The sequence below is a fragment of the Paroedura picta genome, chromosome 11 (assembly GCF_049243985.1).
Source record: "Paroedura picta isolate Pp20150507F chromosome 11, Ppicta_v3.0, whole genome shotgun sequence".
Taxonomy (NCBI): domain Eukaryota; kingdom Metazoa; phylum Chordata; class Lepidosauria; order Squamata; family Gekkonidae; genus Paroedura; species Paroedura picta.
Window position 1 is genome coordinate 40,525,385 of NC_135379.1, and position 26,069 is coordinate 40,551,453.

The 26,069-nt window shown below is 45.8% G+C and overlaps 1 protein-coding gene and 1 long non-coding RNA gene across 2 annotated transcripts in view; one reads left to right on the plus strand and one right to left on the minus strand.

The window, feature by feature from the left end:
* The window catches only part of NPHP3 (nephrocystin 3), a 36,117-nt gene extending 11,792 nt beyond the window's left edge, over positions 1-24,325 (minus strand). The window contains exons 1-15 of the mRNA XM_077302522.1: positions 22,952-24,325; positions 21,012-21,137; positions 20,636-20,786; positions 18,398-18,550; positions 16,613-16,746; positions 14,181-14,341; positions 11,831-11,978; positions 11,036-11,110; positions 9,123-9,302; positions 8,545-8,648; positions 7,118-7,232; positions 5,021-5,164; positions 3,463-3,560; positions 2,846-2,948; positions 1,520-1,602 (exon numbers count right to left, since the gene is read on the minus strand). Of these exons, the coding sequence (XP_077158637.1) occupies positions 1,520-1,602; positions 2,846-2,948; positions 3,463-3,560; positions 5,021-5,164; positions 7,118-7,232; positions 8,545-8,648; positions 9,123-9,302; positions 11,036-11,110; positions 11,831-11,978; positions 14,181-14,341; positions 16,613-16,746; positions 18,398-18,550; positions 20,636-20,786; positions 21,012-21,137; positions 22,952-23,305 (2,129 nt within the window). The 5' untranslated portion in view covers positions 23,306-24,325. The remainder of the gene's footprint in view (positions 1-1,519; positions 1,603-2,845; positions 2,949-3,462; positions 3,561-5,020; positions 5,165-7,117; positions 7,233-8,544; positions 8,649-9,122; positions 9,303-11,035; positions 11,111-11,830; positions 11,979-14,180; positions 14,342-16,612; positions 16,747-18,397; positions 18,551-20,635; positions 20,787-21,011; positions 21,138-22,951) is intronic.
* Positions 259-7,167, plus strand: LOC143820120 (uncharacterized). The gene is made up of 3 exons (XR_013225244.1): positions 259-395; positions 4,489-4,630; positions 7,068-7,167. It is a non-coding gene; the product is annotated as an uncharacterized LOC143820120 (long non-coding RNA).
* Positions 24,326-26,069: the final 1,744 nt, after the last annotated feature.

Genomic DNA, 26,069 nt, shown 5'->3' on the forward strand with positions numbered 1-26,069 from the left:
CACTACAATCGAAACAAGAACAGTTTGTAAACTTTTGCGTGGTGAATGTTTTATAAGCTTGCTCCGTCAGCCCTGTTGCTTACGGGCTGCTGTTAAAAGAGGATTACAATCGCAGGCACAACAGCTGGCCACAACCAATGGTGTATGATTGACATCACAGCCCTCCCCCCCCCCTTGGCTGTAGCACCTGTGTAGGCTGTCAGGCAGGCAGCAGCTGCCACCTCAGAATGCAGTACGGCAGCATCAGGCAGACGGCCCCTGCTGCAGCAAGCGGAAGACTGGAATAGGGACAAAGAAAATCACGTTTCCCCCATCAGGCGTAGAGTGTATTTCCGATCGCATTAAAGCTAATGGCAAAACTCCGGTTGATTCAAAGGGATCTGGATTTCACTCTGGTAAGTTCCATGCACATATCCTTGCTTGAAAGTTACATCTGACTGGGAGGTTCTGATGAAACCTCTGCAAGGAGCACTTGCATAGCTACTCTCATCTGACCACAGTCTCCAGATGTTAGGATGCCTGGGTGTGGGGAAATAACATCAGACGTGGCCTTCACTTGTACTACATGCTGAAGACACTTCAGCCTTCCAAAATAAAGGTTCATTAGCCAGCCTTAAGCCAAGTTACACCCTGCTAAAACTTTAGTGGACTCAGAAAGGGGTGACTCTTCTTTGATTTGCCTGGTATGTCACCAACACAGGACAGTAATAGTTCTTTTCTGTGGAAGCACTGTAGGGTCCTTTAGCTTTTTAATCCATTGCAAATGATACCAACTTGGGAGGAGTAACGAACATCCCAAAAGATAGACAGAGAGTTCAACAAGATCTGAACATGCTGGAAAAGTGGGCAAATGAGAACAAGATGCAATTCTGTAAGGAGAGGTGCAGGGCTCTACATCTGGGTCACAAAAATAAGAAGCACGCATACTGGATAGGAGATATACTGCTGGGTAGCAGTGTGTGCAAACAAGATCTTGGGGTACTTGTAGACTGTAAGCTAATAAGCAGACTGCCAAAAATCACAAGACGTCATAGTCCTGCTATATACTGAATTGGTCAGACCACACCTGGAGGACTGTGTGCAATTCTGGAAAACAAAATTGAGAGGGTGCAGAGGAGAGCTACGAGGATGATCCAGGGCCTAGGGACCAATCCCCATGAGGAAAGGCTGAGAAACTTTCAGCCAAGAGAAGAGAAGATTGCGAGGGGCGGTATTGCTCTCTTTAAGGATCTGAAACACGGTCACTTAGAGGAGGGCAGGGAGCAGTTCCTGTTGGCAGTGAAGCACAGGACCCACTGTAATGGCTTTAAAGTACATGTAGAATGGTACTTCTACTCACTGGTCATCTTCAAGCAGCGGCTGGATAGATACTGATCCGGGATGCTTTAGGATGATCCTGCATCAAGCAGGGAATTGGACTAGATGGCTGGTATGGCCCCTTCCAACTCTATGATTCTATAATGATTATCGGCTAACAGAGAAGTGCAGAGTACAAAAATAGGCAGGTCTTTGAACTCACCCAGCCACCATTCTAGCCAAAAGAGTGACATACAGAGCACTGCAAGTCGTACTAGAATGACAGAGTTTCTCAAGCTTCTTCTCCTAGAATGTGAAATTAAGTATTTTATAGAGTGGATAACTGGAGACAAAATATTCACGCTGAATATAACTGAAAAACACATTGCAAGGGGAATATGAAATACAATCACAACTCTACAATGCACAGGGCAGAGTAGCTTCAAAGCCATTAATTATAAAAGATAAACAATGTCAAGTGATGTCATTCCAGAAGACACGATCTCATATATCTTCATATACGCTCAGAAATGTTTATATTATGTAAAAAAAATCTACTGCTTGCTGGAATTTACAGGCATTTATAGGCCCAGGATACAAAAATTCTAACTTTCACAATTCAACTCACAAGCTTTTGCTGTGGGCAATAAACTGCACAAATGTTATCTTCAAATAATGCAGTAGTCTGTTTCCCCAGTCAATTACCAGACCATTGTTTGCACTACCCATAGTTTGGAACTCACTGTTTACGTTTCCAAAAGTGTACTAACCCACTTTCATATTCCACCAGTTCAATGCCCTCATTTCTATGATGCAGAGGTCTAGTTTGCCTATTCCGAAATCACCAATGAACAAGGAGAATACAGTGAACAAATCAGAATTAATACACTGGGGGTAACCCAGTTCATGAATAATAAAAGAAAGAAAATACAATGTCCATCCAGATGACCCTGGACTTCTAAAGCACCTTTATTTTTTATTATTCATAAACTGGGTTATCCCAATGTATTAGTTATATTCAGAAATCACACCAAGCCATAGATAGTGCAGGCCATGGATTGCAAAAACATTTCAAACTGTGGTTTCTAATTTTGGATTGTAAACGATGGTGTGTCAGTTTAGACTTTACATCAAACCCTAGTTAAACTTCTTTTGTTTTGGTATACTTTCTCAATTGAGCCAACATTTTAAGTGATAACCCGGCTGAAGAGGTGCTAACTGGGGGTGGCCATCTGATAGTTTTTTGTCTATCCCAGTTATTGATATGCAATTTCAAAAGTTTAAATCCAAAGTTAAAAATCCAGAGAAGGATCAGGCAGGCTAAGCAATAGTAAAATCCACAGGGCAAGAACACAATTAAGCACATACAAGCTGTTGGATTTCATTGACATTTCCATTCAAGATGGCCGGCGCCTCTTGGGTGCTCATTAAGTCATCTAAATGTTGCCAATTTCAAATTATATTAAAGATAAAGAATTTATTAAATGCATCAACATACAGCCATGCTTAGCCACGATGGCAGCTGAGATGAGAATGAAAGCCACCCTACCTGCTCTTTAGTCAGCGTCAAATTTGCAGACCTGCATTCTTCATTAATGAGAGATTTCACATCTTTCGTACTTAATGGATCGAGATGAAGAGTCGGCCACAGCCTTTCCAGTGAGAGAAAGGAACATTATTTTCGTAGCTAGGGTGCATAAAGTGAAGACTCAAATATAACAGAATTTTTAATAAGGCTGCACTGCAGAACTTTAAAGCCTGTACCCTTTGCCTGAGTTTACTCTTGGCTGAACTCTTGCAACTCTGCAGAGTGTAGACAATGGGCTGGATTCTTTCCAGCATATGCAGAGCTATGTGCTGGATGGAGAGGTTTTCAGCCTCCATCTGCTCAATACAGGTTGATCTAATCCCCAAAATCATGCCTTTTGGGAAAAGTATGAGAGTGTGACATGGGAGAGGGGAATCACCAATAATCACTCAGTTTTCTCTAATTAGGAAAAGCAATTGGGAACGGTTTGGGTTAGGGTGACTATAATGCTACACCAATACACCTGGCGGAATCTTAAGGAGCTCGGGTTCCTTCCTTTGATGGGAGCTTGCTGCGCCTGCATCCAGCCAACCAAGCCAGTTTTATGAGTCCTTACAAAAACTCCAAGGTCGACTCACCTCCATGCTTGTGGGCACGTTTCTACATTCACAGATACCACAACCCTGACATTCACTGGCAGAGGGTCGATCAGCCACTTCATGTGCTTTTCAGCTTGCTAAGAAACAGCAGTTTAACGTCAGAATTCAGAACCCTGGTTCACACGCTAAAAGACTGCCAAGATCCCACAGGAAAACTATCTTAACATCTCGGATATTTTTAACACCCCCCCCCCCAGTCATGAGGTAGAACAGCTCTGAGACAAAGGACTGTAACTGTACTGTTATCTTAGTCTCCCACAGCACAGGTGTGTGAATCCCATCAAACATGACTCTAAATCAGGGGTAGTCAACCTGTGGTCCTCCAGATGTTCATGGACTACAATTCCTATGAGCCCCTGCCAGCAAACGCTGGCAGGGTCCCATGGGAATTGTAGTCCATGGACATCTGGAGGACCACAGGTTGACTACCCCTGCTCTAAACCCTCTGGTCTCCAATTGCTGGGATTGCAGGCACCATCTTCAGGGAGCTTGTTGGGCATCAGCCTGTGGAAGCTGGAGATGAGGCAGAGGAGGGAGAAGAGGAATTGCAGCTCAGCCACGGCCAAGAAGCCATGAGCAGTATGGAGTAGGGGGGGGCAAATTTCTTGAACAACAGTGGCAGAAGCAGGACATAAATTTCAGACCCAGAAATGCCTAGCTGGCCGCTCATTACAACCAAAGGCTGGAAGATACACCTGAGTCTTCTCAGGATGAGGACTGAAAGGTCTAGGCTTCCTGAGTGAGTCTTCGCAAATCATGTGTTTATCCTCCAGCCAGGCACTGGCTGCCCAGTATGGATGCAACAAGTGAGATAATTGCCACGCCTGATTTCCTGCTTCAACCCAGATTGCCTACAAATTTGCTGCCTGCCTTCAACTCTTGGGCTGCCTTCTCACTACAGTGACCTGCCTGCTAACCTACTTGACCTGTCTACTTGACCTGTCAGACTTTTGCCTGCCCACTCACACGCCGGTAATGACCTTAGGTTCTGTTTTGTCTTTCCAGCTGCTGACTAAGGCTCTGCACACATTCCTTGGCCGTGACTTCATCCAGGACTGATAACAGCACAGTTGAGAACTCTGCCAGGTTCCAAGGTCAAGACAGACAGAAACTAGCAGGCATTCTCCAGCCCATCCCGGGAGATGAGGTGAGTCTTTGGTCCCACCTGTGACTGGCCATCATGGTGTTCTGCCTGACTCCACTAGATAGTGAGAAGTAGGGCTGTGCAAATCCCCACCCCCAGTTTTTCTGGTTCAGGCCTATTGAATCCAAAACATTCCAGTTTTCTGAACATTCTGGATCCAAATATCGGTGCAGTATTTGGATCCGAAATTTTTCAAAAATCTCAAATCTTTCTGTGTTTAATAAACCTGAGAAGAAAAAAAACTGGGAGTTGGGGCTGCATACCAGAAGCTGTGCCCAGTTTAAACTGATGTTTAGTGTTGTGCAATTCTAAATATGATAATTTTAAATAGTAAAGCCATTAACAACTGCTGATTATTCCATGAAATATTAAAACCAAGCGTGCAAAGGTTACCTGGATTCGGTCAATAGAGTCAATAATTATTATAATGCTGCCTTGGTGGTGAGCAGAGAGTCTCTCCAGCCAACGAGGAAATTCTTCTAATAGTTTTGCTGGGTCCAGCATCAGGGGCGAGACCGTCCAGGAATGTTGCATGAGCTGCAAAATCGTTACTGTGGTCAAAAAGGTTTTATCCAAAAATCTGACTCAAAAAGACATCATATATATATATAGATATAGATATAGATATAGATATAGAGATAGATATAGATAGAGAGATAGAGAGATAGAGAGATAGAGAGATAGAGAGATAGAGAGATAGAGAGATAGAGAGATAGAGAGATAGAGAGATAGAGAGATAGAGATATATAGAGATATATAGAGATATATAGAGATATATAGAGATATATAGAGATATATAGAGATATATAGAGATAGATAGAGATAGATAGAGATAGATAGAGATAGATAGAGATAGATAGAGATAGATAGAGATAGATAGAGATAGAGATAGAGATATATAGATATATAGATATTCAAAAAAAGCAAAATAGAAAATCAGTAAAAGTCCGAGGACAGGATGGGAGAAAGGAGGTGCGAGAGAAGTCCAAGCTCAGCCATTTATCACTTATATAAGATACCCTCTTCCAGATATGAAGTTCACTTGTAGATTTCGTCCAGATATTTTCTCTGCATAATGTACTTCAGGGGTAGTCAACCTGTGGTCTTCCAGATGTCCATGGACTACAATTCCCATGAGCCCCGCCAGTGTTTGCTGGCAGGGGCTCATGGAAATTGTAGTCCATGGACATCTGGAGGACCACAGGTTGATTACTCCTGATGTACTTCACAGGTCATTGTAAAGGTAAAACGAAGAGTAGAGGAGCCATATACAGTTTTCTGAGTACTTGGAAGAAGGGTGGAATTAAACTATGATAGACACATGGATAAAAAGGTGATATGTCAGGAGTGAGGGACAGAAGAAAGAGAGTTGGCAAGAGAACAGTATTAGTAAAAGGAAGAGATTCTCCTGAGAAGTAGATACAATACTGAGAACTACACACTGTCCTCTTATTCTATGAATGATGGTATCAATCCGATATATATATCTGTTGCAATCCATATGACTGTCATCATACCAAGCTGCCTCCTACGGAAACTCCTTCCAAAGAGAAAAAAGGATTACAGTGTTCTTGCCAACATGGCCCAAACACCCACCCTTATGATGCAGCACTGGGGATGGGTGGGATGGATACCAGCCTAGGACAGCAAAGGGATATTTCTCTCAACACCACAGACTAGAAGCGCTCCACTAGCTTGGACATGAACCTGGGATTATGGTTGATTTGTACACCACCCCAGGGCCTGCCATAGCCAGGACTCCACGGCACAGGAAACAGTTAAATGTTGAGAACTTTCAAGTAAAACCCAGGCCATGACCATTTAAAATTGATTGTTTAAATTCTGTTATACTATACTGAAAGACCATCACATGATTCTCAGGGGGCCTCCTATCCAAGGTGGCCTATATGGCCTGACCGACTTAACTCGAGGAGCAAAACTACATCATGTGATTTCAGACCACTCTCTAGACTAAGAATTATGATTTTTTAAAGAGAGAGTGTTAGATGGGGTTGTACCAAGCCAGACACCCTGACCTGGATGGCCTGGCCTAGCCTGATCTGAGAAGCTAAGCAGGGTCTACACTGGTTAGTACTTGGATGCAAGACTACTAAATAATTAAGTTCCATGTCGCTCCAGAGGCAAACCACTTCTGTTCGTCTCTTGCCTTGAAAACCCTAGGGTTGGCTGCAGTTGAGAACTTTCTGCTTCCACAAAGCCAGACCAAAGTACCCCCTGCGTATTCCACGGTTGGAAATAGACATAAAAGGGCATTACTGTAAGTTTCATTGGTTGCATTAGAATCTACATGCAATATATATCCAGATATACTAGAGTGTGGTTTTATAATTTATCAAAATATAAGATCATAGATTCAATCTAAGGGAAGAATCAAGATCTTTATTGTACAGGTAAACTGCAATTTCATTGTCATATGCAGGGGTTCAAGTTGGGGAAAGTGGATGCTGATTGGCAGTAGAACAGGATTACCTTTAATGTGAATCGTTTGAGGATCAGGGCAGGCTCTGCACTGCTTGAGGTAGGTTTCCCAACAAAATGATATAGAATCAGTGTATTTGATGAATGCTTCTGTTGCAGTTGAACCCTAATAAAGGAAGGAAGGGAGGGAGGTAAATATTCCCTATCAACTTACATTTTTTTTTAAGCCAAGTTCGAAATGACAACCAGGTTACCATGTCAGACTGGGATCTGAGAGATCCAGGTGTGAATCCCCCGCTATGAAGTTTGCTGAGAGACCCTGGGCCGGTCATTTTTGTTCAAATTGCTTGTTCAAATTTATGTAACCCTAGTCCTTGTCCATTGGACATCTTTTCATGCTGACTTCAACAAGTCACACTGTGGAATCCTTTGAGTCTTGGTGAGAAAGGCAGACTATAAATATAGTAAATAAATAAATAAATGATAAATCATTTGTAGCTATATTCAATAACACAGTCCTATGAGTACCCAGCTTGCTGGGGGGTAAGCGGTAATGACTGGGGAAGGCACTGGCAAACCACCCCGTATTGAGTCTGCCATGAAAACGCTGGAGGGCATCACCCCAAGGGTCAGATATGACCCGGTGCTTGCACAGGGGATACCTTTACCTTTATGCAAAACGACTCCAGTCTTTGTCCGCTGATTTCAGCAGGCTTAGCTCGAAATAACTTTTGCACAGGATTACACTGAAAGATGCCCATGTTTACATTTGAAAAAGAAGTGGAAAGAGAAGGTGAAAGACCAAAGACCAACACATGTAAAGTGTTAGGGCTGGTACTCCCAGATTGCCAAGACCATTCTTCAACATGTGCTTTTGGCAGCATTTGGTCTTGGGATTCTATCAGTTTTTATTATGTTTTATAATAAAAGTGCTTTGAGCAAGGGAAATGTGCCGTGTACTATTCTCAACAGATAAACTGAGCAGCTGACAAGCTGGACGGAGCAGTTTGTCCAAAGAGGACATATGTGTCCAGCGCTCAGTGCTGAAATGCAGTGGCAGCTACCAGTGGGAGAGAAAGTCTTCTGTAGTCATCCTCTTCCTTCTCCAGCTACTTCCAGGTCTTTAAAGAAGAGCTGAAAATGCACCCTGCAGTTATTTGTCGAGAGAAGCACTTCTCTGCTTCGATTGGAAGCTGATTGCAGCTGCTAAAAAGAGAAGAAATACAGAAGCACAAGGGATGCAGAGAGGGGATTTACTGACACGGCCATAACCAAAAAAGCTGCTGAACTGCTCAGAGCCAGCAATGTCTTAGCTAACTTGGCCAAATACCAGTTGCTGTCAGCCAGTGCAAGGACCGGCAGATCTGAGATTACATCGACCCCATGCTGGGAATCACTGCTACATACTGCTGTTATCAATGGGCATTTCTTGTTCAGAGAAAAACCAGTATTGTGAGGAAGACTTTAAAATGAAGTACCATTTTGACAGCAGCAGGGATTTCCCAGAGCCTGGTCCCCCGGACACAAGAAGGGGTGGGATGGGTGCTGGAGCCGCCACTAAGTCATTTAGACGTCCATAATACTGTGGGAGAGAAACAAACGCAACAAACAACGTAAGAAGTCTGGAATAAAACAAAGAAACAGCGGGCCCTGTGACTCAAATATAGCTCAGCCCTGAATTAACGGGGTTCTGAACAGGGGCTGGAGCAACCCCTCAGCACTCTGAGTGAACAAAAAGGTATTTCTTTTAATATGCTCCAAGACGTATGGCTCACTATGTCAACAGCAGCAGATTCAGGAGGCATTGCCTGTGTGATTACAGAGAAGCCTCCTGCCCAGAGAGAAGCAAGGAACGCAAGCGCATCTCTTGACTAACGGCGCTTCTGGCATTTTTCCCAGAACCAAACAATGCATACGGCCCCCTTCAGCTTAAGGAGCAAAAGCCCCCGAGGATGTCCTTAAACCCCGCTCCTTCTGCAGAAGGGCAGCCTGGCTGTCTGTGAAGAGGAAACAGACGCAAACGCTCGCTCGCCTCAAGCGCTGGGTACCGGCCTACCTTCTCAAATCCCAACTCGCAGGTGGAATTGGAGGCCTGCTGGAAAGCCTCCATCTGCTCTTGCTCGTCGTGGGCATCCCACAGCACGTCGCCGAAGAAGTCCTCTTCCGGAACAGAAGGGCTGTCGTTGTCGGCCGCATCTTTCCTTTCCTGCTCTTCCACTTCACAGCCCAGGATATCCTGGGGAAGGGCAGGAGGGAGACCTGTGAAGAGAGCCACTCGTCCCCAAAGGGAGACCCATTTCCAAAGAGCAAGGGGATAGGGCTTTCATTTGACCAAATTCCCAACTTCCTGACTGCAGAGGTTTGATGATCGGAAGGGGAAAGATGGCACTCTGTACATACTCAGAGGCAAAGTGCTACATGCTTTGAATTGACTCCTGTGTACCATCAACAGAAGGCACCAGGAGTAGCCAAGTATTTCCTCCAGGAGAAATCTGTAAGCTGGTACTAGAAGATGGCGAGCAAGATGAATGAAAAGCTGTGTAGTACGGTGAGAGGCGGGACGGCAAAGTGGTGAAATGCCAATGTTTTGGGGATTTCACCCAATTGGTATCCCCAGCACTCATCATTGCCTTTTTGAGATGCACTGGCTACTGCTGAGCCAATGGGAAGGTGAGACTGAGCCACCTCCGCCACTATCTCCCATAGGATCCAACCTGGCACTGAAAAAGGCTTCTAGGTCTTGTGGTAAAGAGCCTCTTGTTGCGCAGAGTGGTAAGGCAGCCGTCTGAAAGCTTTGCCCATGAGGCTGGGAGTTCAATCCCAGCAGCCGGCTCAAGGTCGACTCAGCCTTCCATCCTTCCGAGGTCGGTAAAATGAGTACCCAGCTTGCTGGGGGGTAAACGGTAATGACTGGGGAAGGCACTGGCAAACCACCCCGTATTGAGTCTGCCATGAAAACGCTAGAGGGCGTCACCCCAAGGGTCAGACATGACTCGGTGCTTGCACAGGGGATACCTTTACCTTTACCTTTAGGCCTTGTGGACGCATGTGCTATTTAAGCCCTGATTCTAAATGTAGGGCTGCTCAGTAGTAGCCATTTACAGAGGGAACAGATCACTTGGACATCTGCTCAGGCAGCGGCTGCTCGCACAGGCAACAATGCTCCATGAAGCTCCCCCAGAATCCACACGTCCATTTTCTCTGCATGTTCCATGCCTCAGCCCTGCCTGCCTCCCCCACAGCCACTGTTTCCCTCCTATATCCTCAGAGGGCTTTTTGGAGGGCTTCCTTTAGAAAACAAACAAAAATAAATTGGCAATTGCCAGATTGTTTCTGTTTGGAGACTAAGAAATTCAGAAGACCTACAGGATCGTGGCAACAATTCATTACAACATGGTTGTGCTTTGGGGAGGTGTATGTGGGGGGAGCCACACACAGGGCTGAGGCAAAGAAAACGGCACCAAAAATACTCCCCTTCCCCTGCACATGGCATGCAGACGCACAACTGCAATCTTTTCAAAAAGACTGTATCAAATCAGGTTTGAGAAAGACTGTACCTCAGCAGAGGAAAACCCAGAAAGTGAATATTTAAAGCAGGGGTGGGAAAACTCTGGCCCTCCAGATGTCCATGGACTACAAGTCCCATGAGCCCCAGGGCTCATGGGACTTGTAGTCCATGGACATCTGGAGGGCCAGAGTTTGCCCACCCCTGAATTTGAGGATGACGTCATGTGGATGCTTTCCAAAACCCCTCCTCTGGTTTCAGAGCAAAACCAGAGCAAAACTTCGGAACAACAAGCAATTAACTGAAGGCACTCACTGCTAACCTTGTCAGAAGACACTTTTGGAAAAAAACATGTTTATCTCATTCTCCCTTTACATTTTTAGTTAAACTTAAAGCAGCTTAAGACACCTTACTATAGAATACCTTAATTAGCAACCAAAGAAATATGCTGCAAAAGTAAGTACCTGCTTTATGGTCTTTTCGACATAACTGTAGACGGCATGCGCTCCCTCCTCCAGTCCCCCCGTGTGACTGATAATCTGGGGGGGAAAGAAATCTGTAATTATGAGGTCCCTATGTGGCTGTTGAGACTGAGATGCAAAAATTTGACATGGCTCACATAAGGACCATATGCTACTCAAAAAGGCTCTCCTATTTTAAAATGAAAACCAGGTGAGAATATTATATTATATTCCATGGCAATAATAAACTAATCTTCACATTCCAACACAAACCCAAAGGACTTAACAGTCTTCTAAAACAGAGAATTGGTCTCCGGTGGGATAGCGATCAAAGTAGTCACTGTTTATAAACCTGAGACTGTCCAATTAGTTTCAAGAAGCAACGTTTGGCTATTATGGCATGGCTGACAAGTAAAGATTCTCTTCCAGTCCAGCAGTTCTGCTACACAGAGTGTATTTAATATACATATGTGGAGCTCTGCTTGAAGATAGGTTGACCCCTCTCCGCCAACAGAAATCCTTCTCCATATCAGAAATAGTTTTTCCCCCCTAAATCTAAAAGCCCCAACATCCCCTCTAAAATGTGCAATACAACCTCTATGGAGCTTACTTTATCTGGGATTCCTTGAACATACGGCATTTTGATTTTATTTTAAATCTGAGCGGTTCCGTTAGTTTTCTGCCTCTGGAACACGAGGTTCCCTTTCTGTTAACACCGGGCCTTACAAGTGATGCAACACGCCTTAATGAGAAAAGCAATCCCGGTCAATGTAGCAGACCCAGACAACCTCTTGTTACCTTGGCTTTGTTCACAGAACGGACTTGTTCAACTAACTGCTGCACAGGATCCGAGCCGGTCTGGCCCTCTTCCAGGCGGTGGTAAAGTAGATGGGGCTTCCCTTCTGGGTTTTTCAAAAAGGCTTCTTCACACTCCTCCAGCAGACAGCTAGATTGGAAATCAACATTTTGGGGCTACAATATTCTGCTGCAGTAAACAGTTCAATCAACATCAGCCCCAAGACAGGATCGCCCCTCCCCCACTGAAGCTCCAATCAAAAAGAGAAAGGCTTTTACCAGCAGAGGTAGTCAACCTGTGGTCCTCTAGATGTTCATGGGCTACAATTCCCATGAGCCCCTGCCCGTGTTTGCTGGCAGGGGCTCCTGGGAATTGTAGTCCATGAACATCTGGAGGACCACAGGTTGACTACCCCTGTTTCACAGGACCTAAGCCCTGGGGGGAGGCACTGGGGGGGTCTGTTTCCTCTTCACAGAGGGCCAAGCCTTGAATCAAAAAGCTGTTGAGAGGGGATAAAACCTATCCTAAAGATAATGACTATACAGACTCATTTTGAGAAAATGCAACAGTTGGACCCAAAGGAAAGTGAGGGGAGACAGGTGGTTTTTGCTTCCAGCTGCAGTTCCTCCTGCCACTTACGCTTGATTCACTAAGCAATCAATTTATTTACAGTCCCTTGACCAGTGAATATGCTTGATACTCTACATGCATAGCACTGGGAGGGTAGAAGGATTTGCATGAACCCAGCATCTTGATTAAACTGGGCCACTATCCATGCAATCCCCCCACATGTGCAATGTTAGCACACCAGTGCCATCGTCCGAGGGCTCCTGTGCAAAGACATCTAAGTTTTCTTTGCTTGCCAGAAGATGCCCTAGAATATTTCAGTAGAGAGTCCATTACTGGTGGCAGCTTCTACAGGATACAAGTGAGCATAGAAAAGCACCAGAACACATCTGGAACACAACAGATGAAATTAATTCAAAAGAAATTCCGCCTAAACACCAGGAAGAAGTTCCTGAGAGATCGAGCGGTTTCTCAGTGGAACAGGCTTCCTCGGGAGATGATGGGTTCTCCATCTTTGGAAATTTTTAAACAGAGGCTGGATAGCCATCTGACAGAGAGGCTGATTCTGTGAAGGCTTAAGGGGGTGGCAGGTTACAGTGGATGAGTGACTGGGATGTGAGTTTCCTGCATAGTGGAGGGGGTTGGGCTAGATGACCCATGAGGTCCCTTCCAACTCTATGATTCTATGATTGGTATCCCACATATGTAGAAGGCTTTGAGGTCCATTTTCATTGGCTTCCTGCTACTAACATCCCCTAACTTTTAAGTCCACCCCAGTCTTCTCCTCTTGGATTGTCTACCATGATGGGTCGTTGGATTCTCAAAGGGTGCGGCTAAAGCTTGGTTTTAAGGTGGTATAAAATCCTTCCTGCAGAAGCAAAGTATTTAGATAGGTTCCAGATCTGGCGTTCTTTGCCCTATGGCTACAAGGGAGTTCATGCGATGCCACCATTCCTTTCAACAGTTTTGAAAGTCCTTTCATAAGCCAACTTATCCAAGGGGAGAAGCTGCTGCAAAGGAGGAGCAAAGAACAAAGATAATAAGTTTTTCCACAGTTCCGAGAAAGATTTTGTCCAACTGGGAGAATATGTCAGCCTGCTCTTCTGCACCATTCCTTCACCAAATAGCCTTGTTTGTGGCTATGGTGGACATGTTTGTACATGTGTGTGCTGCAGACTTTTACATACAGAACCGTATTTATTATGCAGGTACACAAGAGTCGGCGCTTACTGGAATGAATGCCAGTGAGTCTTAGAGAAGCAGGAACAAAAATTAGCTGCAAGGATTCTGGGGGCTGCATCGAAGCAATTGAAAATGCAAGATGTTGGTGTCCTCACTTGCATACAGCCATGCACTGAGGATTACAGCATGGGAGGAAAACCTAAACCTTTGAGAAAATATTGCTCTGTATTTATGTTCCAAGATCAATAGCAGCCGTGCTTTGAATGAGTTGTATTCATCCTCTACTTAAAACTACCTTGAATGCACTTTCTAGATAGAAAGGCAAGGAAAATATGAGTTGGGAAATATGAGTTGGGAAATAAAATAAGCAGATATGCTGCTATCCGTGTAAGCACTGCTGTTTTAAAAAATCTTGTGTTCTCTTGTGAAAAGGGTCTGGTGTCGCCTTTCGTACATAGCTTGATAGCTGTCAGGAAATTCAAAAGGGATTTTTATCGGCATGTGGTAGACAACCTGTAGGGTGTGGGAAGGCACAGCCAAAACAAATCACAGACATACACTTTAGTGCTTACTCCATCCCAGTTCCCCAGGGTGTTCACTCACCTTGGCAAAGTTAAATGCAGGAACCAAACAGTTAAAGAACTCTTCTCCATTTCCCATTTCCTCACAGGCTGAGGAGGACTTCCTGTTTCGGCTGGAAAGTGGACAGCTTGGAAGAAGTACTCCATAGTCTCACAATATTTCTGGAGTTTTGGAGAGTATTTCTGAGAGTTAAAGAAGAAAATGCTGCTCATTAGGGGCACTGAAGTCCAGTCTCAGAACCGCACTGTACACAAAAAGTATTGTTCCACTAATGGAACTATAGCAAGGTGACTAATACTTTTAGATGATGAAGTGAAAACAAAGGCTATCGATACTGCATTCAATTTCGAAGGGGGTGGGGTTAAATAGCAGCACTGTCTAGCTACAAATTTTCACCCAGACAAAATGCACAGGTGGCTGTAAATTCTGCTACTGAACGAATAGCTATATTTGCCTTGTAGATGTCTGTGAATTTATCTAATCAAAATAAAACCCACACCAACAGTACTCTGCTTTATTTAATGTCGATATCAGGATTCAGAATAAACCCAAATCTATCTAATGATCAATGAGCCTCATGTGGCACAGAGTGGTAAGGCAGCGGACATGCAGTCTGAAAGCTCTGTCCATGAGGCTGGGAGTTCAATCCCAGCAGCCGGCTCAAGGTTGATTCAGCCTTCCATCCTTCCGAGGTCGGTAAAATGAGTATCCAGCTTGCTGGGAGGTAAACGGTAATGACTGGGGAAGGCACTGGCAAACCACCCCGTATTGAGTCTGCCATGAAAACGCTGGAGGGCCTCACCCCAAGGGTCAGACATGACCCGGTGCTTGAACAGGGGATACCTTTACCTTTTATCTAATAATCAATAGACTGAATCCGTTCCTTCAAAAAAAGAATAAGAAAAAAGCCAGTGCCATGGTTCCCAGTGTGATCTGTTCTGTGATTGTTACACTACGGAGAACGCTGCTGACATACAGAGAAGCCGTGTGCAGACATGACTGAGTCCCCATTTGCTTTGCCCAACCACAGTCAGCAGTGTGAGTTATACAGAACTCGCTCATTTTGAACTGGAAAATATTGGAGACAATTTCCCCCGGCATGATGTGAGCTTACCATGGAAATCAATAGGGATCTAACTTAGCACAGTTATTTGACTTATGATTCACAGACACAGAGTATTAAATAAAAGTAGTGACACCCAGGCTCTCACAGGGATGTGGAACCCATCCCTGCTCCAGAGCTCTTCTCCTTCCCTCCCTCCCCCCATCTCACACATAAACACACACAAGCAGACAAACACAAACCCCTTCCCTCCCCACTTCTTCCTCCCCCCTCCCCCTCCCTCCTTCCCTCTTCCTTCCCCAACCTATCCCCAGGTTCCTCCCCCTAAACATACACATACAAAAACATGGACACACAGAGTCCTCCCCCCTCCCTCCATATCTCTTCTCCCAGGAGGGCCCCGGCCTTCTCCAGCCTGGAGGGCAGCGCCTGGTCCTACACTGGCATCATGGCCTCTGCCCCGGAGGCCTGGAGGGCAGCGGCTCAGCCCCCAGGAGCTACACAGCCTCTGCCATGGCCCCCCAGAAGCTTTCAGGGCAGTCCTTTTGCCAGCCACACAGCCTCCACCCCAGCCCCCAGAGGACTCCCCACCATCCAGATCTCTGCTCCCTCCCCCAAGACTCCCAGGTCCCTCCCACCTCTCCTCATCTTTGTGGCAGTGCTGGCCTGCTCAGCCTCTGCGCTGCCTCACAAGGTGGCCACACCTCGGATGAGTGGTGCTGGCCCACCTGGCTGCTGCAACCACCCCGCGACTGTCCAGGACTTCTTGGGCAGTGCAGCAGTGGCCCGGCCTCCTCCCACAACAGCATGTGCTTCCCCAGCCAGCCACCTGTCATGGAGCCCCACAACTGCCCCAGCCTCTTGGTGCACTCCCTGAGGCGGGGCTACGGACATCATGTCTGCACCCATTTCTGTCCCAGGGGCTGCACCAGATGATGTGTTCCACATCAAAAATACATCCTGGGTTGAATCAAAGTACTATCAATGGAGTGGAACTTTCCTGCCTCCTAGCACAGCCCACAGAGCTCCTTGACACATTTCTTTTGTGGGGATAGGACACCTCAAGGACAGTATGGAGGACAATGTGGGTTATCTACAATGCTATCCAAGATCCTTTTAAAATTGGAAATGACAACGGTCAAATCACAATCTTCTACAGACTCTCTACTACCACCACCACCACTGAGATAATGTATGTTTAGTCTTTTGGCCATCTTTAAAAGCCTCCTTCAGTAGAATATTTCACATTAATAAACTAAAGTTGGCCTTCACAGGATCAGGTTTCTAACCCACATGGAGGAGATTGCCCCTGAGTCCTCTTGATGGAAGCCTAGCCAGTGTGAAAAGTTATACACTGGTCATTCCTATAATGTGTACATATCATTCTTGCCTTTATGAAGATGTCTACTTCCGACTGAGTCTCCTGTGTATTGATGAGATACACCCTTACTGTGTTGCTCCACAAAGAGTGGGAGAACAGTGGTGTGACCTGCAACAAGCTGGCCACAGCAGCATCCCAATCATCTGCAAATCAGAAGAAAAAACAGAACTGAAAGACTGACACAAAAATATTTCATTATCCAGTAATGCCCTAATGCGTTGCAACAACATTATCCAGTAACGCCCTAATGCGTTGCAACAACAACTGACCTTGAGGGATCTTTTAATACACTTAAAAATCTAATCCACTTATGGGGGTAATAAAATGCCCATGAAATGAGATGGACAGCTATAAAATACAGCACCCGCTCTTTCAAAACTAGCTGTAAAAATATTATTAAGCTATCAGGCACTTGTGAACCCTTTAATAAAATGCAGTATATAGAAACATATAAAAATGTTTACTGCATGTTGTTTTTTTAATTGTAAGAGACTAAGTAATTAAAAGTCTAGTTGTAAAAGTGTCATCTCGATACCAAACATGTTTACTTGGCAGTACTGAACAGCAACAGGCCAGCCAAATATTAATCCAATAGTCCTAAACTATTTCTTGAAGAATGCTCAATAGTTGTTGTTGTTAGGTGCGAAGTCGTGTCCGACCCATCGCGACCCCATGGACCAGGGTTAGTCAAACTGCGGCCCTCCAGATGTCCATGGACTACAATTCCCAGGAGCCCCTGCCAGCAAATGCAGGGGAAGAGTGCTTGCACTCGAGTGCTTCCTCTGCTGAGGAAGAGTGCTTGCACTCGAAAGCTCATGCCTTGAATAAATCTTTGTTGGTCTTAAAGGTGCTACTAGACTCTGATTTTATAATAAAAGTACAGTTCGCTGCTCTTCCAATTTCAGACATTTCTTCCTTTTAAAAAAAATGTCCATCACAATTTATTCACTTAAAAAACCAAAACTGTCACCATTATTTAAGTAGAACGAGAATAGAGAGAATGAAAGCACAGAGAGAATGAAAGTATAGAGAGAATGAAAGCACACTGTGCTCCCAGCCTATGGATAAAAAGAGGCAACACGTTGAGTCGGTTCATTGTTCCATCAAGGTCAATACTGTCTACTCTGACTTAGTTATGGATCTCAAGCAGAGGTTTTTTCATATCACCTGCTACCTGATCCGTTTAACTTAGGTGCCGGGCATTGAATCTGGGCCCCTCTGCACACAAAGGAAACATTCTGCCACCGAGTAAGTCACAGCGCCTTCCCTGAGCAGGAAAGAACAAAGGCTCTTTGAAATACAGGGCTTTTAAAGTGGTGGTCCTCAACCACTGGGCCGCGGCTCCCCCCCGCAGTGAGAAACTTCCCAGGCCGCAAGCAAATTGGCTGCCATAGTGGCCGATTAGCTTGCGGACCAGCAAGCTTCTTTTTGCGGGGGGGGGGGGGGAGTGCGGCCACCAGCGCAAATGCCCTCCCCCCCCATCGGTCCGCAGCCTAATAAAGGTTGCGGACCACTGTTTTAAAGGCTAGTTGCTTTAAAAAAAAAGAAACATCTGTTTTACATATGGCTAAAACTACAAAAAGAAGAGGCTACATCACCTATTTATTGCTGATAAAGAAGCTATAGTTTAAAACCCTAGTGGTGATCTAATCATTTCTCTACACTGCCTCCTGTTTCGACACAGATTTCTCTTCCCAGGAGACAACGCTACCCAAGCCGAAGGTCACACCTTGCCAGATTTTGCCTCGGCACCAATGGCGGAATCCCTGCTTCACGGAAGCATCCGCTCCTTACCTCTGTTGATGTTTGCGAATGGCCCTTCCACGTCAATGGAACTGTGTGCAAACTCAGGGCCTCTAAAAGACTGCTGAAGCTGCATCATACTGCCCATGGATGGTTCGCTGCCCAAGGCTCCCCCCGTCCAGTATTCAGCCTGAGCCCCGGTTGCTTAAAACAAACAAGCAGATAACTACTTAAGACAGATGGGCTTCCGCATGTGGGAAGTGATATCCACATACCTCATGGAAAGATACCCTGACTGCCATTTTCCTTCCATTCACAGTTCTGTGGCTCCAATCCAATGGCCACATTCCCTAGAAATCCTTTCTCTCTCCAGTTTGCAACCCCCTGGTGTAAGTTTTTTTGGCCTAATCCTTTGAAAGTAATGGGAAATAAACAAGTTGTATCAATCAATGGCAACTGCAACCCATGTGGATTTCCTCCATGTTCCCCTTCCCTCAGCAGTCCCTTGGGACCTCTAGAAAGATGTCTGCAGCCACAGGACCTGCATGGACAAAAATTCTCATAGGTTGGAGGGCTGGAGTGAGGCTGCCCCTCTTCTCTTCTTTCACTTGTGGAACCCCACCGGTGACTGATTAGGTACGGCTCGCACTTGTTGACGGCCCAAGTTTTTATACTTGCAATCTCTTTGCTCTTAAATGCTTTGCTAGTGGTGGCAGCTTTCGTGGCCATTATACCTGAGCCCCAATCTTTTGCTTTGCTGATATGCGGTAAAGGTAAAGTTATCCCCTGTGCAAGCACCGAGTCATGCCTGACCCTTGGGGTGACGCCCTCCAGCGTTTTCATGGCAGACTCAATACGGGTGGTTTGCCAGTGCCTTCCCCAGTCATTACCGTTTACCCCCCAGAAAGCTGGGTACTCATTTTACCGACCTCGGAAGGATAGAAGGCTGAGTCAACCTTGAGCCGGCTGCTGGGATCGAACTCCCAGCCTCATGGGCAAAGCTTTCAGACTGCATGACTGCTGCCTTACCACTCAGCCAACTCCCCACTACCACTCTGCACCACAAGAGGCTCTTTGATATGTGGTAGCAGTGTATAAAAATTTCATTTATTCCTATGGGGAGGCATTTGTTTGTCGTTTGAAGTGGTACTGTTCAAAAATATCCTCGCAAGGTGTGATTCTGCTGGCTGGGTCACTCAGGTTTTCATTGTAGAACAAAATCTGTGCCTTGCACATATGCCCATGGCTTTGTCTGCATGTGCCTTGCACAAATGCCTTGCACATCATCTTTCTAGAGGTCCAAAGGGACTGCTGAGGGAAGGGGAACAGACCTGCATGTGTCATGCACAAATGCTGTCTTAGCTTGCGCTACAGCTGGAAACTGGCGGAGACAGGAAACGGACCTTAGTGCTAAATACTAAGAAGTCATGGTTAGATGTGATGTGGAATTATATCTATTTCCCCAATAAAATGTTGAGAGGAAGGAGGCATAGAGTGCCCTTGTGCAGCTTTCTAAGTCCGTTGAAGTCAATACAGTTAGAAGGATGTACAATGACACTGTATGCCTCCATTCTCCCACAGCTTTATTTTTTCAGACGGAAAGTAAACGAAACAGCCAATAGCTGAACAGCAGCCGTGAGTAAGGGATTGCTCAGCCCTTACCCCTCCTACAGTTACATCCCTTAAAATCACACACACATCCCAAGCTGTCTTCTTGACTTAGTAAAGAAGGATTAAGCAAGTTAAAACGGAGAAATCTGTATTCCTGTTATCAACTTACTCTTCTTTATTTTCTGTTAAATTTTGCGTTTAAAAGATTAGATGCCCAAACTGAAATGTCATAGACTCATAGAATCATAGAGTTGGAAGGGGCCATACAGGCCATCTAGTCCAACCCCCTGCTCAACGCAGGATCAGCCCAAAGCATCCTAAAGCATCCAAGAAAAGTGTGTATCCAACCTTTGCTTGAAGCCTGCCAGTGAGGGGGAGCTCACCACCTCCTTAGGCAGCGTATTCCACTGCTGAACTACTCTGACTGTGAAAAATGTTTTCCTGATATCTAGCCTATATCGTTGCACTTGAAGTTTAAATGTCATTTTCAGCCGCTCAGAACAGAGAGGATGGGAGTCATTTTAGAAACTGTAAGGTGGCTTGTTTAAAAGTTTCATTGAAACAAAATACCGTCATAATTTTAAAAGAACATTGTGGCATTTTTGTCTTTTACATATGTCGCATATTTATATAACATGGTCTTGTGCCCAGGTGTAAAACTGCATGCAGAATCCTTACCAGCAGCCTCGGCACAGCTATCGTCGGAGTCAGTCTCCTCGGGGTCAAATACATGGATGCCTTGCGCTTGCAGCCTCTGCAATTTGGCCTCCAGCTCTCGCTTGGCCCTCAATAAATCCTGGATTTCATTTTCCTTGGTTTCTCTAAAAATCTATAAAAGTGAAAGGATCCAATTAATGGGCACAACGACCAGTCACAAACAGCACTTCCAAATGCATGAGCCTCCTCTGAAAACTCACGCAGTGTTCTATTTGAATGAGTCCAGCCTGGCATGCTATTCACATGGCAAACAACCTTTCAGTGGTCCAGCAACCAGACTCGAAGAGCCAAAGTCTGAAACGTGCTGTGAAAGAGACAAGGAAAACTGCGACTTTACCTTGAACTGTCTCTTGACTTTGTCGCGGTCATGTTCGAACGTCGCCGCTCGCTCCATGGCTTGGTATTTAGCCTCTAAAGCACTTTCTTTCTCTCTGAGTATTTTCTGATACGTTTTCTGAAGTGCCTGAAAAAGACCATTTTTTAGTTTGGAGGCTTTTCCCCTATAGTGATGGTGGAAAGGGCCAACAAGTCATAGCTGACTTATGGCGGCCCCACCTGGGGTTTTCAAGGCAAGAGATGCTCAGGGGTGGTTTGCAATTGCCTGCCTCAGCATCGCAACATTGATATTCCCTGGAGGTCTCCAATCCAGATACCGGCCAGGGCTAACCTGCTTAAGCTTCTGAGATATGACAAAATTGGGCTAGCCTGGGCTATCCAGGCAGTCTTTGATTGCTAAATCTCAGAATAAAAGGAATTAGTCATTCAGAGAAAGTTTTCACATTTCATTCTATTTCCCAAAAAGTCATTGCTTTGCATTCGGCTTATACACCAGCATGCATTTCCCACAACCAGACCGATTTTCTTCCAAATACATGTCTTTGGGATCAAGGCACTAAATACATCCCACAATGCAGTGCTTCTGTTACAGATTCAGATCCTGAATACAAACTGCAGAGTTGCATTATTATGGAAGCCCCATTAATTACATTACATATGGGCGATATCTCCGAATACCCACAGTCCAACGCCTGTGTATATGTGGAAATCCATCTGGGGAGGACCTGCCCCACTATGGCTTGTCCCCTGTACTCCGAACCCAGGGGCAAATTCCTTACCAAGTTATTACCAAGCTCATACCCTATTTCTGATTTTGACAAAGTCACCTATCTATTATCAGATGTCGACCCCTATATCTCCTATAGGGTGGCACTTTTTGCTCTGGCTGCCAGGAAGATTCGAGCTAATGCATTTTTACAGGAGCCTCCACCTTGATACACCATTTTATCCCTTTTATTGTAACTTAGTTGTCCATGTTTACATTTTTAGGTTCACAATATTGGAGAAATATTGTTTTATTTATTTATGCCATATGTTTTAATTGTGTTTTGTAACGGCCTTTGGCTACATACAATAAATGTTATCGTATCGTATCGTATCATTAATTACAAGAGAGAAGCTGACTTGAAGGAATTCACCCTCAGTTACAGTGAAATCTACATCACCTCCTGGAGTGATCAGCACAGGTTTCCTGGACTAGACTTTAATGTGGAGGAATGAGTGGCTGTGGAGGATCCTGGAGGACCACATCCTGGAATTACCCCTACAAACATATCGGAAAAACTCCCTACAAACACGAGAGTAGTACAGGACAAAACAGAGGAAAGATTCCTGGTGCTTGTTTTCTCTCTGAACAGAGTTATGCAAAGGAACACCCACATATTTTAAAAACACTGTCATTCGCATTGGTCTAAACCAGTGGTTCTCAACCTTCCTAATGCTGCCACCCTTTAATACAGTTCCTCCTGTTGTGGTGACCCCCAACCATAACATTATGCAAGGGTTCTCTCACAGAAATTAAACCGAAACTGACCAATGGTGTCAAGATCCATTGTTCATGATTCTATATAAATTGTTTTTTTTTTCCTGTGGTTTCTCAGTTCAGTTCTGTCCCACCATGCCGATCTCGCTCTTTCCCACTGCTCCAGACAGACAAACGCTCTATCTCAATCTACCCTGCAAGGCTGTTGTGTGGATGTCCCCCCCCCTCCAAGCTGCTTGTCCTGCTACGACCCCTGTGAAAGGGTCATTGGACCCCCCAGGTTGAGAACCACTGGTCTAAACAATAACCCTTAATAAAAATTTATTTACTACGTCTTTTAAAAAGCAGCCCAGCTCACTCTCTACCACTGGCTTGTGTGGAGCAGACCTAAGATTCCTCTTCGCCCTTCCCTCCCTTCTTGGGGCCAGGCTGAGATGTTTAGGATCCTTCCACCTCACCTGGAGCTCTGCCCGCAGACGTTTGTTCTCCTTATCCAGCTTGGTCTCTTTCTTCATCATGGATGCCACTTCGTTGTTCTTGCTGATACGGAAGATCTCATATTCTTTCCTGAGGCGTTCGTATTCCGCCATACACTCCAGCTCTTGTACGGAGGCGGTGGATTTGAAACTGGCCCCGATGAGACCCCCAGGCCGGGACGTTCCCACGCGGCGGAAGGAGTTGCGCAGGAGGCGGGCTTTGGGCTTCACTTCCACAGGGATCTCACAGGCTTCTCCCCCACCTCCCTCATAGGTATCTTCAATCACCTCTCCCACTGTGCCTCCTGGGCTTACCAAGGACGAAGCAGTCCCCATAACAAAGGAGGTTTCCCCTTGGAGATGGGAGAAATTATTGAATGGAAGGCCACATCAGAATGTTCAAGTTATTACACCATGGCATGGGCCACATAGTTTGGGATAGCTAGGTCTGTGTTCAGTGACTCCTCAGAGACCTAAGAAGGATCTTCGCTTGAGACGTCCACTTTTGTCCCCAAGCAAGCCCCATTTCTTCCAGTTAGCCACGAGAATCCAATTTCTTCTCGCTCTGCTTGTTCTTCAGCTTTTCCACCCAACCACCGTTAGTCCCCATGTCCAAACTTAAAACTCTGGAGCCTTCGCGTTACTCCCCGTGGAAATCTCAATTTGTACACATTTCCTTTAGCACCGGTAAGTGACAGCTGCTGTGCACAGTTTTCTGAATGTAAAGTGGATTGAACAGTGATTTACACAATGAGATTTACTTCTGAGTAGGCGTGGCTAAAGTTGGCCTGCAAGAGTGCCCGGACCATCCCTCCCTTTAATTCCTTTTTTCCAAATGGACCAATAAACTGTTGTCCCACCCCAGTTTACACCACCCAGGCCAGATCAGGCACTCCGTATCACGAGGCTGTCCATTGGACCCCCGCAACTACCACTCTTGGATCTGAACCCACGACAGCAGGCGGCCATGCCCATCCCACTCGTAAGGGACCCCTGAAATCGGAGGGAAGGTTCTTTTCTCCCACTCTTAACGCCGCCAAACACCCCACCGAAGCGTCTTGGGGGGGGGTCGTGGAGACTGCAGCCCCTCGCCCCAAATAACTCACGCTTCCCACGCGCAAGGCTCCCCCGCCCTCCGCCCCAGGGTAAAGCGGATGGGGGGCGACCCTGTCCCTCAAGCGGGGCAGCGGCAGGGCTCCACGCCAGGCAACTCACTACTTGGCCGGCCGGGATCCCTAAAGAACGATCCGGAGCGGCGCGGCCGGCCGAGAGGAGGCAGGAAGGAGGGAGGCAGGCTGGCCGGCCGTGACGCCGCGGCTTCCGTCCTCCTTTCCGAGGCCGGCCCAGAAGCGCCCGCTGAGGAGGCGCCGGGAAGGGAAGCAGGAATCGCCGCCCCCCCCCTCCCTCGCTCCCGCGCGGGGAAGCCGCCAGGGCAGCTCAGGATCGCCCTCTGCGACGGCACGCCCAGGAAAGTGGGCGCTTCAATATAGATCATCTGAAATGTATACAAAGTAGCATTGCCCCGTTAGAGCGAATGGCGTGGGCGAAGGTCGTGCGGCTGAACTGGGTTCTCTCTTTCCAGAGTTCAGTTACATGAAGTTTTTGCATGGAAAAGCATGCTCCCTGTGACCACTTTCTCCTGCATTCTCCCCTCGGCATCCTACCTCCTCAGTTTTGCTGCTTGGGAGAACCTAAGGTAAAGGTAAAGGTATCCCCTGTGCAAGCACCGAGTTACGTCTGACCCTTGGGGTGACGCCCTCCAGCATTTTCATGGCAGACTCAATACGGGGTGGTTTGCCAGTGCCTTCCCCAGTCATTACCGTTTTACCCCCCAGCAAGCCGGTTACTCATTTACTGACCTCGGAAGGATGGAAGGCTGAGTCAACCTTGAGCCGGCTGCTGGGATTGAACTCCCAGCCTCATGGGCAGAGCTTTCAGACTGCATGTTTGCTGCCTTACCACTCTGCGCCACAAGAGGCTCTTACTTGGGCGAACCTAGCCCCCATAAAGTGAGAGAGTAGCCGCCTGTCTTCCAACGTGGGTTTGAGAAAACTTGTTCTAGCAAGAGATTAGTTGGGGGAAGTTTTCACTGCTGTTTCCTGCTAATTTACTTTGTCCTTACATTTGCACTCGTCCTTTCTCCCCCATAGAAGAATGAAAAAGCAGCTTGAGGACAAAAGGATTAAATAAATGCATATCCACATAAATTCACAGCCTCCAGAGAATGCTTTGGGCTAAAATATAGTTTAGCCCTAAGGTGGTGGTCTCGGGGTCTGGTTCTGATAAGTAGTTGCATGGGTCGTCTTTGGGAAATATATATGGATGGAAGATGGAAGAAAATGGTTGGAACAAAAAATAAATTACATTTTCCAGAAAAGGTTAGTCAGACCAACACAGGCTCCTGATCGTACATCTTCTCTGTAAAACCTAGATGCATTTTAAGTTTCAACCTAATTATTTCCACATGTAGCCTTCCGCTTGCTTTGTTTGAAAAGCATAATGCAACCAGCTGTAAGCTAGACACCCTGATCTGGTTGGTTTGCCTTTTGTTTTTTGTAGTTTTTTGCATTGCATTGCATTCAGTAAAGCCTGGAGATGAGTCACAGTATAAATAACTTTTTCTGCAATAATAGACTTTCAAATATCCCTCTGTAATTTAGCTTGCAAATTTCAATTGGCAAGGATTAGTGATCATATCACCCTGTAGTATAATTTGGCACAGCATCCAGCTGTTCACATTTTTTGCACAGCTGTTGAAACCACAGCCTCAGCAAGTGTGAAGGCAAAACGTCTTACTGTACAAAGAGTTTGAAATGATCCAGGGCAATGGAAATCATCCCCCTCCATGTTCCTAGGGGTTGCTGGTCCAGGACTTGATGCCATCTCGCCAACCAGCTATGGGTACTTGGGAGTCATACCTACAGCATGTACTATACATCCCCCCTTCTGTTTACTCCATAATTAGACATAGTTTCCAGTCTCAGAATGTGTAAGGGAGCATCAGTGGATAGCGAATGATTAAGAACTCCCTGCCCCACACTCGTTGTGATTCTGGAAAAAAATTTTGAAAACACGGAATGATAAACTTGTTGTCTTTAAT